The sequence below is a fragment of the Lycium barbarum genome, chromosome 1 (assembly GCF_019175385.1).
Source record: "Lycium barbarum isolate Lr01 chromosome 1, ASM1917538v2, whole genome shotgun sequence".
NCBI lineage: Eukaryota > Viridiplantae > Streptophyta > Magnoliopsida > Solanales > Solanaceae > Lycium > Lycium barbarum.
Genome location: NC_083337.1, coordinates 152,420,972 through 152,438,414, shown reverse-complemented (window position 1 = coordinate 152,438,414; position 17,443 = coordinate 152,420,972). Strand labels below are relative to the sequence as shown.

The 17,443-nt window shown below is 33.2% G+C and overlaps 1 protein-coding gene across 1 annotated transcript; it reads left to right on the top strand.

Moving 5' to 3' along the window:
• Window positions 1-7,907: 7,907 nt before the first annotated feature.
• Window positions 7,908-17,252, top strand: LOC132644688 (bifunctional aspartokinase/homoserine dehydrogenase 1, chloroplastic-like). Its single transcript, XM_060361295.1, has 18 exons — window positions 7,908-8,160; window positions 9,167-9,228; window positions 9,307-9,681; window positions 10,102-10,190; window positions 10,292-10,595; window positions 10,685-10,737; window positions 10,824-11,038; window positions 11,128-11,215; window positions 11,293-11,406; window positions 12,201-12,299; window positions 13,192-13,386; window positions 13,556-13,638; window positions 14,988-15,213; window positions 15,475-15,620; window positions 15,840-15,975; window positions 16,365-16,448; window positions 16,533-16,625; window positions 16,708-17,252. The coding sequence occupies exons 1-18, from the start codon at window positions 8,006-8,008 to the stop codon at window positions 16,951-16,953; spliced, it is 2,763 nt and encodes a 920-aa protein (XP_060217278.1). The 5' UTR covers window positions 7,908-8,005; the 3' UTR covers window positions 16,954-17,252.
• Window positions 17,253-17,443: the final 191 nt, after the last annotated feature.

The following is a 17,443-nucleotide window of genomic DNA, read 5'->3' as shown; positions in this document are numbered from 1 at the left end:
TATGACATTAATCTCTTTTCACATTTATTAGAGTAAGGAAAAAATGAAAAAGTAATTAAATTCTATCTTATTTTAATATATAAGTATTTTAAGTATGTTGTTGTACAATAATTTCATTTGCTCCCACTAATGGGTTGATACGCATGTGACAATGAGTCCATCATCATTGATTTAATTGTTTGATTTTCTAAGTATTTTTTTTTAATATGGGATTCACTTTTTTTTTTTTTAATATTGCTTGATTTTTGTTAATATGGGGTCCACTTTTTTTTTTCCCGCGAGTTTAGATGTGGTGGGTTCCACTTTTTTTTTTTTTTTTAATACTGGTTGGTGTTTAATATGGGCACACAATTTATTTATTTTAACATTGTTTGATTTTTTAATATGAGATTCACTTTTTTTTTTTTTTAATATTGCTTGACTTTGTTAATATGGGGTCCACTTTTTTTTTCCCGTGAGTTTGAATGTGGTGGATTCCACTTTTTTTCTCTTTTTTTTTAATACTGGTTGGTGTTTAATATGGGGCCCACTTTTTTTTTACCGTGAGTTTGGATGTGGTGCGTTCCACTTTTTTTTTTTTTTTTTTTTAATACTGGTTGGTGTTTAATATAAGACCCACAATTTTTATTTAATATGGGGCCCACAATTTTTTTTAATATTAGTTGTTGTTTAATATATATGGGGCCCATAATTCTTTTTATATTTTAGTTGTTGTTTAGTATATATGGGGCCCACAACGGACGACGATTAATACTGGTTGGTGTTTAATATGGGGCACACAATTTTTTTTTAACATTGTTTATTTTTTAAATATGGGATTCACTTTTTTTTTAATATTGCTTGATTTTGTTAATATGGAGTCTACTTTTTTTTTCCCGTGAGTTTGGATGTGGTGGGTTCCACTTTTTTTCTCTTTTGTTTTTTTTAAATACTAGTTGGTGTTTAATATGGGGCCCACTTTTTTTTTTTCCCGTGAGTTTGAATGTGGTGGGTTCTACTTTTTTTTTTTTTAATACTGGTTGGTGTTTAATATGGGGCCCACAATTTTTTGTAATAGTAGTTGTTGTTTAATATATATGGGGCCCACAATTTTTTTTTGTTGTTGTTTAGTATATATGGGGCCCACAATTTTTTTTTTGTTGTTGTTTAGTATATATGGGGCCCACAATTTTTTTTTATGGGGCCCACAACGGACGACGAAAAAGGAGCCCAACCGGCTCTTCAATATAGTTAGAACTAGATGATGTATGCCCGTGCGGCGCACAGGTCCAACACTTTAGATTATATAGTGTATCTATGTGTATGTAGTTGTGTACAATTGTAAAGATTTATGTATTGGATAGTGATAGTATATATACTTTATATTGCTAATAAACATACCTAAATTTGCACTATCGATGCATATATATATAGATGAACATTAATACATATACACAAATGTTATTTGTCTATTAAGTGGAATTATGTGAGCATGATAAAATAGTAAAAAGTAAAAGAGTTTAAAAGTGACACGTGGCCAAATACGTTTCTTGATCGTTTATATTTCGTCTTCTCGATGTTATTTCCCATTATTTGTGTGAGACGTAATATGTCTAAACTTATACCCAAAGGTATAAGTTTTAAATCTTTTGGTTTTATGACTTCTTTAGCGGTTTTTGTGTTCAATTTAAATCGTTATTTCTTTTTTTCCTGAATTTCTCTTCTTTAAATTTTCTCTAAGCGTACGTTTACCATTTTCTGAACTTATTATCATTATTTAAATGTCCTACTTTTTTTCTTCCTCACATGGACCCCACTTTTTTATTTTTTTATTTTTACAATTATCTCCTAATTCTTCACGTGGATCCCACCTTATTTTTTTTAAATTTGTACTATTACAGAAAAGTCAGCCCCAACTTGATTTTTTTTTAATTTCTCTACTATTATAGAAGTGTGAGCCCCATCTTATTTTATTTTTTTAAAAAAATTACTTTATTGCTACTATATAGAAACGTGAGTTTCTATTATTTAATAGAGTAACACAACTTATTATTTTTTAATTATGAGAACTTTAATTTTTTAAGTTATAAAGCACTAAGAATCTAACATTCTATCTGTTTTTTACTATCTCTCAATGCTATAATTCATTAGGTTTGCAAAGACATATATTTGCTTCTTAGATTGAATTGTATTTTATACAACAACAGTGAGTCATTATACATTAATCTCCTGAAGATCAATCATTTCTTATTTACCGTTCACAAATAAAAATTAGAAAGTTCAGCGCATAATTCAAATGTGTAATTTATCTCGTCAGATAGCAGAAAAGTTATTAGCATGATACAATATTTGCTTCTGTTCTTCTTTCATAATTACAAAATGATATATTGTTAATAAGTATTTTTATCATTTATATCAGTTCAGTGAAAATATTATTGTGTAGTCTCACATCATAAATGTATTTTTTTAAAATTTAATTTAAATTCTACTAAAGTTTATGTTATATAGTTACACATCAAATTAATTTTTTTGACCCATATATTTTTCTTTTATTTCAAAATTTGTTCAATCTTTTTACTTATATTACTAATAAGTTGTATGTTCAAAACATGATTAATATAGCACTGTGGTTTGTGCTCCGTATCCAAAACTTTATTATATTAATGTTTGCTACGAATACAAAGTTTGCAAAAAATTATTAATACCTTTTAAAAGAGAAGACTTGTTTAAAAGGAAACTATTTTCCCCTCTTTGAGACAAAACAATAGCAATATTTAAGCATCGGTTGATAACTTGAATTTTAATTGGATTAATTTAAAGGTGTAAAATATTCTAGTGTTAATATGTATGTAGATTGGACATAAACAATACTTATTATTTTTTATCAAATTTTGATTTGGATAATTCTAAATTTAAATCAAATTTACATTAATTCAAATTGTTCAAATTATTAAATTAATTTTACATGTTTAAAACGAAACAAAGTAGAACTTCGATTTTCTATTTAAACGAAGAACTACTATTTTTTAATTTGGACCCCACCTTAATTTTTTCTTCACATCCCCGCCTTAATACTTTTTTTTTTTTTTTTGCAATTGTCTCCTAATTCTCCACGCGAATTCCACCTTAATTTTTTTTTAATCTCTACTATTATAGAAGAATGGGCCCCACCTTATTATTATTTTTTTTTATATAATTTTTCTACTATTATTAAAGAAGATTGGGGCCCACCTTTTTAAAAAAAAAAATTAGTGACTGACGACGAGAACTATATAGAAACTGACGTTTCTATATAGTAGTAGAAAAAAAATTAGATAAGTGTATAGGATTTTTTTTCATATTCTTTGATTAGATTTCACTATTGTTTGTATATATAGGAGGTCTTACAATGAAATAAACAAGCAGAAAATTTCCAATTCTTGTGTCAAATCTTTCACTTGTTGATAAAAAACAAAATTGATGGTCACTTTCAACACTTAAATGTGTTCCCTATTCAGGCAGACGTAAAGGGACCCTAAAGAAAGCATACTAGTATTATTGATTTCATTTCCTCATCTATCGTAGCAGTGATAAATCCGAACTAGGCCTCGCCCCACTTGATTGGGGGAGAATAATCATGTCCTTTTCCATAAAATTCATTTTTTCTTGTAAATAATATCAACGTCTAAACATTTTGTTTGGGAATATTATTGGTGTAACCTTAAATTCAATTTGAATGCAAGAAAGTTTGGTTTGAGTTCTTGCCATTCATTTATGAGTAGATAGCTATTTCACTAAGAAATCTGCCTAGTTACTATGGAAGTTTGGCACTTAAATTTATTTTAGATACTTTGTGGAACTTTTAGTGCCGATAATTGGTGGTAGCCTCGGCTTCCATCTCAAGTACAGTGCCAAATTATATAAACACTTGACACTTTTTCTTAATTACAGTTAATAGTGATGTTCGAACCAATATGCACGTACCTTGATTATTTTACACTATTATAGAATATTTTCTTACTTCTTATTAGCATACGTATCAGATAATTTTATATATGCAGACTTAGATAAATCACTGATTAAAATAAATTACCTAATATATTTAGATCTCGCTCATATTTGAAGGGCAATTCTATGATGCATTCCTCTTGACTCTTAAGAATATAATGAAGAAGGAGAAAGATATCTTTTTAACAAAAAGGTTTGATCTTGTAGATTTTCTATTTCGCTGAAACTCGTGATTTACTTTGTACGAATTACAAATAAAAACACTCTTGTTCGTCGTAAGATTACAAAAAGAAAAATTAATCATGAATTTAGAGTGTCTGCTTTAATTATACGAAAATAAAGATATTTGAAAACAAATATATAAGAAGAAAAAGTAAACTTTAAGCGCATATGACCAAAAAAGAGAATTTTATTTTAATAATACTTTATCTGAATCATTGGTAAGAGGGTAAGATTCAAATAGGTTTAGTACAGACGATCACAAAAGTCGCCAAATGAACCTTATTTTTTTCCTCATAATAATTCTCCTAACCACTAGATCTGGGCTATGGTGCACAAAAAACTTGGCACTATTGCCCGTGAGGTACTATTTTGAACTTTTTTTTTATTGTCAATGGCTTGTCGTGTCTTTACTCGTGTACAGTACTTGTCGAGTTATAAAATGCTTTTGATGCTTTTTTTTTTTTAATGACATAAAATGTTACTGTATCACAATATTTTTATAATCTTTCGCAGATTTTAAGTAGCTTCATTAAACTATTATAAAGGTTTTGAACTTACTCTACCCAATTGTCTTGGGTATATGTACGGCTTTCAATTTTGAAAATTTATATTAATCCACGAACCATGTTTTTTTCTGGTAGTGGTGGAGTTTATTAAAATAAAAATAAAAAAATACAGCCATCAACCAAGCTTAACTCGTGTATTTGTCTCTCTTTTTGACCTGATTGTAATAATTGTGCGCCCAAAACAAAACGTGGAGTCCTCCTATACTAAACAAGGTTTTTTTTTTATGAAATTTTAATAATGTACAATTTAGCATAAGAAATTACATCCACATCGCCATATTTTTAAATTACATTCGCATAGCCACTTTTTCACGGTATACAACATTATATAGCAATATACAATTTTATACACCTATTGTGGATAATGTATCAACCTTGTATAAAAATTTATAATAATGTATAAAACTAGTATACAATATTATACAAACTTATACAAGAGGTGTTTATACATAAGAGAGTTTTATACATGATGTATAAGAGGTGTTTATACACACTTCTATAGTACAAAAGTGTATAAGAGAGACATCATCGAAACGCCACCACCATCTGGCACTTCGCCAGAGTTAATCGGAGTTAAGAGGCGTTGAATCAGAGTTTCTCCGACAAGCTACAGCCGGAATCTGGCGGAACGCAGCCGGTCAAAACAACACCACGGCGCTCAGTGATCACCGGCAACGACGACGCTAACAGTATCCAAATCAGTGACGGCGACGGCAACGACAATCTTCTCATCTCACCTGCTAAAACAGTGGCTACAGCGGGTAAAAAAAAAACATAGGCTAAACCGGGTAATTATTTTGCCCTAATTGGTAGAGTGTAAAAACCTCTTAATTATAAATTTGTGTAGTATGCAATAAGTTGCAAAAATAATGAATTACAAACAACTACAGGTAAATCGAAGACACCTTTTGATTATAATTGTATTTTTTTTTTTTGTATGGAATCTTGCAATGTGATTGTATAGATAAATTAGCCAGACCTAACTCCTGCCCAATACTCCATAGATAGTTCGTATAAGAGCAATAATCAATTTTAGCTCGAATCGTTTGTAGGAAGCCCTACCCTCTGGTATTTGCAGCAAATGTGCTCAATGTTGCAACTAATTGAAAGGAAATAATGGCATGAAATAGAAAAAAGAAATATTTGATCACAAATTCAAAGTGCATAATTACATTTAAAATTGAGGTGAGGTTGAATATATGTACAACAAAAAACAAGTTGTTATCGGATTATATTTGTATAAAATAAAAAGTTCGATACTCAAATTGATTCAGAAAGATATTTTCTATTGTATTTAAAAAGCAAAGTATTTTCCATCAAAATGACGTTTACCGTATCCAAACGCATCCTAAATATACTTAGTGCATTATTAGAGAAACAAAATAAAAATTTATCAATAACCTATGAATCAAACAATCAAGGGCAGACCCACGTTGGTCACAATGGGTGCTCGATGACGCAGATTTTTATATTTATACAAGTAATTTATAAAAGTATTTATCTTATACCGTGAGCATCTAGGATCTCAAAAGGCAATTGCATGTTGTAATTTTTCGAGCAAGTTAACGAGCGGCCAAAATCCTTTCAATATCGAATGGAGTACCATTATATTCACCCCCACTAATCAACGTGTTTTTCCTTACCTTGTTTGCTTTCTTATTTTACTTTCTTTTTTCCATTTTTATTTTCTCCTAATCCCAGAGCCTTTTTTTTTTTTTTTTTAGTATATGCTTTCTTTTCTTACTTTCATTTTCCATTTTAATTTTGGTTATTAATACTAGGCTCTTTCTACCCTAACTTAGAATGTTTGCTTCTTTCTTCCATTTCCGTTTTAAGATTTGTTTGGTATGCAGAAAAATATTTTTCATACTATTTTTTTAAAAACTATTTGGTAGGTTAAAATGTCCTGGAAAATATTTTAAAAAAGTAATAAATTCCGTAAAACAGAAAAATGACTTCAATCTAAATAAGATCTTTCAATAAATAATTATTTTGGAAATAATTTTAATGTAAGTAATGATATTATTATTTATCATTTCCAAAATATGAAAACGCCGATAATAATCGTGAATAGCATGGTCTATGTTTTAAATGATGAGAATATCTATTATCGTTTACCTGTCAAATATTTCACATTTAGTTTCAAATAGTGGTGCACGCATACTTGATTGTTTGTAACAAATGTAATCTTTTACGTATATATCTATTTCTGTGCTGAAAATATTAAATTTAATTCAGTTAAATCCATTGATTATATGTTATATATACCTGTTTGAGCTAAATATAGTGCAGTACCCTGAAGGGAGCCTTGGCATAATTGATAGAGTTGTTGGCTTGCTGTCAAGTGATTTGGTCACCGGTTCGAACCGTAAAAATAAACTATTGCAAAAATGACCTATTTTTCTCCAGGAATTAATATTTTTTTAAGGGGCGTGCATGTGACAGAGTGAACACTCTTTTTGAACAAAAACTAAAAGTATTGATTATTTTCAAAAACACTTTATATTAAAGGTAAGTTGATAATGATTTAATTAATTCTATCTTGATTTTGTAATGGAAAAATAATTTAAGATAAATATTTTTAGTAATATGAATAAGTAACATGGAAAGGAGGAAGTACCTATTTGAGCTAAATATAGCACAACACCATAAAGGAAGCTTTGACGTGACTTAGTAAAGTTGCTGTTTTCAAACCGTGAAAATAGTCATTTGCAAAAGTTACATAGAGCCCGTTTGGATTGACTTATAAGTTGCTTATAAGTTGTTTTCAGTTTTTTTGAGTGTTTGACTGGCCAACTTAAAGTCATTTTGTGCTTAAAATAAGCTAAAAAAAATAATTGAGCCCATTTGACTTAGCTTACCTAAAGCAGCTTATAAGCTAAAAACAACTTATAAGCCAAAAAAAATAAGTTAGACTACCCAACTTATTTTTTTTAGCTTATAAATTGTTTGGAGCTTATAGGCATAAACCATCCAACCAGGCTCGTAGTAAAATTGCGTACACCATTACTTAAAAATTGTGGATTTGCCTGCGCAAAGACCGTGCCTAAAAAATACAAAATACCATTTGCTCTATGGTGGACAGGGGAAGCGGCGTGGAGTAGTGGTCCAATGGGTATCAATCAGTAGGCAATTAACTAGAGCCTCCAAATATTTTATAATACTATCTCTCATGAAACACATTGATGTACTACTATAAATATAGTGACAAAACTTAGTACTTGTCACATTTGCTCAATCCACAAACAACAATGGCGTTTTCATCTTCCTTTTCACCATGTTATTCATGTAAACTCTCCTCAAATCTGTTGTCACCAGAGAATTATTTGAAGCCCAAAGGGAAGAAAACTGCTACATTTAACACTACACATCCATTTTCACTTCTGCAATGCTCTCCTTTTCTCAAGTAAACTTTTCAATTATTGTTTCTCAATCTCTTTGTAATGTATTTTGGCGCTCACTTTAGGTGTATTTTGTGTTAGTGTTTTTGTATATTCTCACATTTTATGAGTTTAGTAACATGCTTTTTCTTTTACTACAATTTCTCAAACAATTCTTATATATTTTTTTTAGGGAAATGATCCAAATGGAATATCTTAATTTTTGTCTCTGTTCTATTTTGAGGCCATTGATATTATTGTCATTTGCAAATCTTGCCCTTGACCCCCCTAATAGAGCTTCAGTGTGGATTGGGAAGGTTTTGAATCTTGGTCAAAATATTGTTGCAGTGAATTTCATGTGTCAAAATACTTCAAAAAGCAACCAAGGTAGTGACCTAGTGGTCAATGAAGTGGGTTGAGAACATGAGGCCTGGGGTTCAAACCCAATGGAGGCAAAAATAATATTAGGTGATTTCTTTTCATTTGTCTAAGACTTGATGGAAATGGAAAGAGTTATTCCGTACCTGTGTTGGTGGGAGATAGAAGGTAACCCATGGAATTGGTCGAGTTGTGGGCAAACTGGCCCGAACGCCAAAGTTATTAAAAAAAAAATGTCCAAATTTACCCCTCATTTCTGACTATACTTCAATACCTGGTTAAAATTTATTTTTTATTTTTAGGCTTGTTTGGAAGTTCTAAAGTTTTAGTATTTGGTTGGTGAGAAATATTTGAGTTCTTCTCCATATATTTCTTGTCAGAATTACACTTCTTTAATCTTGTATGTGGAATTACTGCTATATGAAGTGCTCTATATTTTCATCCAACTAAAAGTGAAAAGTGTTATGAAAATTGTTCCATTAGTTTTATGCAACAGGTTAATTAGTTGTCTCAACAGTAATCTAATTAAGATATCTAAGGCATGAGAATGGACATCCTATATCATTACTATGTTTTTCTTTTCCTTTGAGGAATTTTTTTTAGCTTAATGTTTTCTATACTGCTAAAGCCTTTCTTGGTTTTAATGATTTTTAGTTCAAAATGGGAAAGAGGGGAGTTGTTAAAGTTCGGGATAAGTGCAGCTGTTACAAGTGAAGGTTAATTTACGTTGAAACCTTAAATATCATCCTCGTGTGATTTTTTTCAATTTCTGACTCCCCTTGATGTTTTAATAGAGTACTTATTGGATGGAGCTGTGGAAAATACTCAGCTTCCTAGTGGTGACAGCTGGTCTGTTCATAAATTTGGTGGCACTTGTGTGGGAAACTCTGAAAGAATTCGCAAAGTTGCTGATGTAATAATTCAGGATCAATCAGAAGGAAAATTGGTGGTTGTGTCTGCAATGTCGAAAGTCACAGATATGATGTATGATCTGATTGACAAGGCCCAGTCACGAGATGAATCGTACCTAACTGCATTGGATGCTATTCTAGAAAAACACAAATTAACTGCTATTGATCTACTTGATGGTGATGAGCTTGCTAGTTTCTTATCTCGTATTCAACATGACATCAACAACCTAAAAGCCATGCTCCGTGCAATATACATTGGTAGATTGTGCTTTCCCTCTTTACTTGCAGAATGTCTTGCTTGCCATAGCCTCTATGCTCATAAATACGAAAAAAACAATATAAAAAGAACTTATCAAACTTGGACTACTCTTGGCAGCTCCATTGTCAGATATTTGTAATTTTTTTGTGGAATACTTAAGATGAAGGAAAATTCTTTTAGAGTATTTATGCCGGTAAAAAGAAGAACATCAATAGTGCAATGTGATTTTTGCTTCATTCTCTAGTTATTGTCAGAGCTGCAGTCATGAAGTTGATATTGGCAGAATGGTCATTCTTCAGTCTCTTGTTTTCAGTAGAACTGAATTGTTTCCATGCCAAAGTTTCTTCAGTTGACAATATTTTTAAACCAGACCTCCTTCTTTAGCCTTCAACTGACACAATAGCTTATTTGTATTGCAGCTGGTCATGCAACAGAATCTTTCACCGATTTTGTTGCTGGGCATGGGGAGTTATGGTCTGCTCAGTTGCTGGCATCTGTTGTCAGAATGGTGATTCTCGCATGATCTCTTCCGAGCTGCTAGTTATGTAAATAAAATAAAATTTTGTTCACATATTTATGACGCAATTTTTCAATTTCCTATATTTGCAGGGTGGTGTAGATTGTAAATGGATGGACACAAGAGAGGTGCTTGTTGTGAACCCAACGAGCTCTAATCAAGTTGATCCAGATTACCTAATGTCAGGGGAAAGACTTGAGAAATGGTACTCTAAGAATCCATCCATGACTGTCATTGCAACTGGTTTTATAGCTAGCACTCCCCAAGATATTCCTACCACTTTGAAAAGAGATGGAAGTGATTTCTCTGCAGCTATCATGGGGGCACTGTTTAAAGCACGTCAAGTCACGATATGGACTGATGTTGATGGCGTCTATAGTGCTGATCCAAGAAAAGGTTTGTCCTCACTCATTGCATGCTTTTTCCAATCAATAATGAACTTCCGTTATGAAGTTAAGATCAACTAAAGGGTACTTCATTTGCAGTAAGTGAGGCAGTAATACTGAAGACACTATCTTATCAAGAGGCGTGGGAAATGGTGAAGTCATGATTCTATATGGTTGCTGAAGTTAACGAAAGCTGTCATTGGCACTTTCTAATATCAAACTTCTCATCTTTTTGCAGTCATATTTTGGTGCCAATGTCTTACATCCACGGACAATTGTTCCAGTTATGCAATATGACATTCCGATCGTTATTAAAAATATCTTTAACCTTGCTGCACCTGGAACAAGGATCTGTCGATCCACTGACAATGAAGATGAAGATGGAGAAAGATCAGTATTCCCTGTCAAAGGATTTGCCACGATTGACAAACTAGCTTTAGTGAATGTTGAGGGGTAGGACCATTAGTTTACTTGCCAAAAAGAAATGTTGAGGGTTATTCTCAAATTTGTTTGTTTACAACAAAGTCGGTTACCTTCTGCAGAACCGGAATGGCTGGTGTTCCTGGTACAGCTAGTGACATTTTTGGTGCAGTAAAAAATGTTGGTGCTAATGTAATCATGATATCGCAGGTATGTTTATTTTTTGATTCCGGGCTAAGCTTATGATGCTTATAACTTCATGAAATTAATCGGGTGCTACAAAACAGGCTAGTAGCGAGCATTCAGTCTGCTTTGCTGTGCCCGAAAAAGAAGTGAAAGCTGTTGCTGATGCTTTGGAGTCTAGGTTTGGTCAGGCTCTGAGTTCCGGGCGCCTTTCTCAGGTATTCTGCTTGTTTTGATTCAATTTTTTAAGTTAAATACGGCTGCGGATCCGCATAAGCAAAGAGGGAAAAAAAAAAAAGGGAGGAATAATGTTATGTGGAATTCTTGTGTTATGGTTTTTGCGTGTATAGTGATGATAGGTATGCAACATGTAACTCAAGAGTTATAGCCTTATAGGGATCACAAGTTGTATACTTAGAAGAATTCCGCAAAAATATCAGAAAGAGGATAAAATACTTAGTGTTGGATTGAGCATTTATCTCCACTCATACTGTGGAACAAGTGTGGGAGTCAAAACTTGGTTCTTGACTAGCAGATCTGAAAAGACGGCTTTCTGGGCTGTAGCTTCTGGCTTTTCCAACTTAAAACTTTAGAAGCCCAATCAAGAAAGCTTAAGAATTAGTAAAGCTGTAAAAGCTAGTGGTCTCTAGATTGACATACGGAAGGAAGGAAAACTGGACCAAAAGCTTTCAGGGTGCTGATGAGCAGTGCTGTAATAGTTAACTCTTCTTGATACTGATTTCTTTTCTAAATGTTATGGGTAATGAACACAAGGTGATCAGGCAACTGAAAACAGAGAATCGTTGAAATCATGAAGCAGAGTAATAGTTAGAATAGCCCAAACATAAATTAGTTGTGGGATTTGGTGTACAGTTAATCTGAACTTCGAATATCATATCAAGCTTATTGCTTTCTGCTTCTTTATGTCACTTCACTTGGTATGCAACATTACTTTCGTCTAACCGATTATAGACTTGTTTACTCAACCTGATAAACTTCAATCTCTCTCCAGATTTCAGTAGTTCCAGGCTGTAGTATTTTGGCTGCTGTTGGTCAGAGAATGGCAATCACTCCTGGAGTTAGTGCTACATTTTTCAGTGCACTCGCTAAGGTCTGGTGGTTTTCGATTCTTTTAAATTAGAAAAGACAACATTTATCTGACTGTATATAGGTGTGTCTTGTGTAGAGTTAACTGGTAATTTTTAAACCCTATTAAACTAAAAAACTGTTTACATTTGACCATTTGTGCGGCTGTATCTTGTGTAGAATTAATGTTCTCTTGATTTTCATCTATAGTTTGTTTTGCGACTGTTATGAGCCATTACATGCATGCCATGTGGAATTCTCCAACTACATTATCTATCAATCTACTAGATCCGGTATATAACCCCTTTGTATCCACTCCACTATTTACAGGGTTCATTTCATTTGTATACTTCACCTATAATTCATGATATCATGACTACTTTTGTGAATTTTTGTTTTTGTGACTCACACAGCTGACATTAGTTGTGTGAGGTTTCTTCTTGTCTCACAAAAAAGTGGACCCAAAGTTTATGGATCCAAAAATGTATGATTTGGGGCCAATTTTTTTTGTGAGGCAAAAAGAAACCTCACGCAACTAATGTTAGTCGTGTCAGACACATAAAAAGTTTTTCCTAATATTGCACGGTCTGTCAACCTACTATAAGTCTTCACCTTTATGCCGACTTGGTACTTGCTATGTGAAGCTCATTGATTTGTAACCTATCTACTAGACTGTTCTTGGTATTACGTAAAATGATTTACAGTTTATATAAGCTTTAAACTTGGCTTTGTTTGCTATCTGCTTTTGGCAACTTTGTATTGCTTTCCGTAGAAAAGATGACATGACAGCATTCGAGTGAGAGTTATGAAAAGATGATCACTGCAATCTGAGCGTACAATTCAACTTTTAATTAGTTGAATTTCCATAAGATCTTCAAGATTCAACATTTTATTAAAGAACACATCTTATTTTGCAGGCAAATATCAATATCCGTGCTATAGCTCAAGGTTGTTCAGAGTACAATGTTACAGTAGTTGTTAAGCAAGAAGACTGTGTGAGGGCTTTACGTGCTGTGCACTCAAGATTCTATTTGTCAAGAACTACAATTTCTGTGGGAATTATTGGACCTGGGTTGATAGGGGGTACATTGCTTGACCAGCTCAAGGATCAGGTCTTTCAATTCAAATTTATGCTAATCTGATTTTTTACATTTTGTATTTCCTACAACTATTGAAGTTAAAATATGCTTTCTTCAATTGAGTATCATTCTTTCGCCTATTAATGTCCATGAGTTAAAGGTGGTAGAGGCTTTTTTTAACATCTTTTCTTTTCATTGGCAGTCAGCTGTCTTAAAGGAAAAATTCAACATTGACTTGCGCGTGATGGGTATAATTGGAATAAACTCAATGTTATTAAGCAGCTCGTAAGTCTTGAAACTCCATCTTTCTTCTAAATGCTCTTTAATAGTCTTTTTCTCTTTAGAATGAAGGAAAGCAGCATTTTACTGGACAAAACAAGGAAGTGCAAAAAGTCAGAAACCTTAGTTAAGATTTCTAAAATTGTTATTCTAATGGATAAACAGAATACAATTTTTTCAACTAACTGAATTAGACGACTAATTGGAGAGATAATTATGGTTCTTTCAATTATATTAGTTTCTTTATGATCATTGCTGAGGTTACATAGTAAATACAAAATCTTAACTGCTTAACTGCAGTTACTCATCCCCGAAGAATATATTATGGTTTTGCAACCTTGCTCGGGGTGCAACCACTCAGAAGTGAAAAATGAACTTTTATTAATCAAACTTAGGGAAACATATGGTCTCTTATTTCTTTCTTCATCCCATCTTTTGATTAGTATGAAGATTAAAAATAGAATATCCGATTTTTTGTTTAGTTATACACCTTCAAGTCAGGTGACTGTTGGATTAAATTAGCACGAAGGTGAAAGAAAATATAAAATTAGATTATACGAATTTTCCAGTTACTTGTAGCTTAATAGACAGAGATCAATCTTCTTGGAGTGGAAACAGGGAAGTTAGTCATAGAAATTGGAACGGGAGGGTACTTGCTAATTCGGAACTTTTGATTTTAAGCTTCTTTTACAAAATTAATAATTGCGTTTAAGTAGAATAACAAATGAGCAGCTACTGACCAGGCCAAGAAAAAAAAAGTTCTCCTAAAGGTTTCATCTATGATATACAGACTCAGTGCTTCCTTTGTGGTTCATTTAAAGAAGCTTCTAGTACCTGTCGCTTGGTTCTTGAATTTTGCGTGTTGACTCATAATTCATTTTCTGCTACTTCAAATGCTGTAATCTTAGCTAAGAATGCGCTAATAGATCTGAATGTACATTTATTGAATCTCTTCCCATCCTGTAAGCTGATCTCATGTCCTCTTTGGTTAATGGTTATATAGATTTTTATGTGTTTAGTTTCAGTGTGACTGAGGAACTTTCAAGGATTTTTTGTGCTACCGATATTTCAAAGTTACAGGTTTACTCAGTGTCAATCTGTGTGTAATGGACTCATGGTATCTTTAACAAGATTGAAAAATTGAAGTGTATGAGGAACTTAATATCTTCTCTTTCTTTCTCCCTTTAACTATCACCTATCTAATGATCATTACGTCGTTCTTGCTATTGTTGAAGCTTCTGGGTTCCAAAAGATACAAAGAGTTTCCAGCTGGTTACTGCCGCTTTTTGCCATTAGATATTATTGAACTGTCTTCACGGGTAGTGATGACAAGACATTCTTTTCATTGTTGATAGGGGTATTGATTTGTCGAAGTGGAAAGAGGTACTAAGTCAAAATGGAGAAATGGCTGACTTGAAAAAGTTTGTTCAGCATGTGAGCGAAAATAATATCATCCCGAACAGCGTTATAGTGGATTGCACTGCAGACTCTCATATCGCAAGCCATTACTATGACTGGTTGCAGAGAGGAATCCATGTGGTCACCCCAAATAAAAAGGCTAATTCAGGACCACTTGACCAGGTAACTAAATACTTTTCCTCTTAAAAGTGCTTAACCTTGCGAATTTTTTGGAAAAATATGTCAATCATCAGGTTTTCAGCCCTTCCTCATTATACGTTTCTTTCAGCTGTCTTTCCTCTCTATCAAAGATAGGAAAAGATGACAGTCTTTTTAAAACTGTTGTTTTATCTCTATCAAGCGAGTGAATGATAATTATATAAATAGCTGGAAGAGGAAGCTTCTCATGCTTTTTATTGCATATTTTCCTTCTGTTGCTTCCAGTACTTGAAGGTGAGAGCTCTACAGCGACAATCGTATACGCATTACTTCTATGAAGCTACTGTTGGAGCTGGACTACCAATCATTAGCACCTTACGTGGTCTTCTTGAAACTGGGGACAAGATTTTGCGGATTGAGGGTATTTTTAGGTTGGTGTCACTGATTTGAAGGAGTGAAATTTTGTATTTTCTCAGATTCGGATAAAATTCATCTATCCTAAGTTGCGGATTGTTATAATGATGCTATCCTTGACTTAGTTACAAGATGCACCAAGGAGTGCAAAATTTCTCTCTTTAATCTGATTCCTTTGCAGTCATTTTCATGCATTTATTCTTTTTTTTTTCTCCTTTTTTGTTTTTTTTGGGCAGTGGAACTCTGAGTTACATATTCAATAACTTTACGGGGACAAAAGCATTTAGCCAAGTAGTGAAGGAGGCGAAAGCTGCTGGTTATACTGAACCAGATCCAAGGGATGATTTATCTGGAACAGATGTTGCCAGAAAGGTATTGGCTGATAAGTTTTGAATGTTTTCATTCATTGTTATTAAGTTTTAACCCAACACAAGATTTCGTTCTTCAGCTTCCATTTGTTCAATACTGTGGATTAGTGTTGGCATTTAGCTGAAATAACATTTTGGAAGTGCCATTGGTTTCCAACCATGACTTAGTGTTGCAAAAACAGATCTGTCAATTTACTTCTATCCTGATCCCATCTTGATGTGTTCACTCACTTGTGCTGATTTTCCTCCTTGACCAAGTTTTATTTTTGAGTTTGCTAGTTCCCCTCGCAGTTACTCTCTAAATAGATTGACAAAAAACAACTTCCTGGAAATTGATGCTACACAATCATGGCTTTATGATTTTTTTTTATATGCAATAACTTTCCTGTCCAGGTGATAATTCTTGCTAGAGAAAGTGGATTGGACCTAGAGCTGTCAAATATCCCTGTTCAGAGCCTTGTGCCAGAACCATTAAGGGTGAGTGGTTAGCTTATAAACATGCAACGTTAGTTGGAAAGGCATATTTGTTCTCTATGAAGTGATAATTTGTGGTTTTCTCAGGCTACTGCATCTGCCGAGGACTTTTTGCTGCACCTGCCAAAGTTTGATCAAGAGTTGTCTAAACAGAGGGAGGAGGCTGAAGATGAGGGGGCAGTAAGTACTCTGTACTTATAGATGCTGATATTTCCTTTCTTTTATTTATATTACTCATCTGAAAATGCTGATATTCATGAAGGTCTTGAGGTATGTTGGAGTAGTGGATGTTGTCAACGGAAAAGGCGCGGTTGAATTGCGGAGATACAACAAGGAACATCCATTCGCTCAACTCTCTGGGTCGGACAACATAATTGCATTCACTACTGAAAGATATTGTAAGCAACCTCTGATAGTTCGTGGTCCGGGAGCTGGGGCTGAAGTGACAGCAGGCGGAATATTCAGTGATATACTGCGACTTGCCTCATATCTTGGTGCTCCGTCATAATTCATGGACTTGCACATACTCCTTATTCCACGTTTCTATCTGTCATCCCCTGCTCCTAGTAGCAGCTATATATTTACATGATTGTTGTGTATTTAAAAGCAACTGATTGTGTTGCTCACTTTATAACATGGCGCTTATCGTCGATTGGAAATTGTAGGTTGCTTATTTAGGAATAAATCTGATAGTAGTAGTATTATGATCATGGATCATGATGGATATATCCTGTAGAGGATACACCTTGTTAGTGAAGCATGTTGCTGTGGCATATCAATGCAATTGATTAACTGTTCAGGGAATTATATCCTGTTGTTAGTTTTGCTCTCTACTGTTGATTGCTACGTATTATGGAGCTTTGTAGAGAACCAAAAGTTCAGCACTTTTTACTTTGTAGATGATCATTCACCATCATGGAAACTAAATCTTAAATGTTTAAACCTTCCATTAAAACAAGGGTTCTTTGTGGGATTTAGCCGTATGAAGGGTGAAAAAT

Coding starts and splice junctions, on each gene's coding strand:
- LOC132644688 (XM_060361295.1), top strand. CDS start 8,006: ATGGCGTTTTCATCTTCCTTTTCACCATGTTATTCATGTAAACTCTCC. Junction 12,300..13,191: donor TTTTCAGTGCACTCGCTAAG/GTCTGGTGGTTT, acceptor CTTATTTTGCAG/GCAAATATCAATATCCGTGC. Junction 15,621..15,839: donor CGGATTGAGGGTATTTTTAG/GTTGGTGTCACT, acceptor TTTTTTGGGCAG/TGGAACTCTGAGTTACATAT.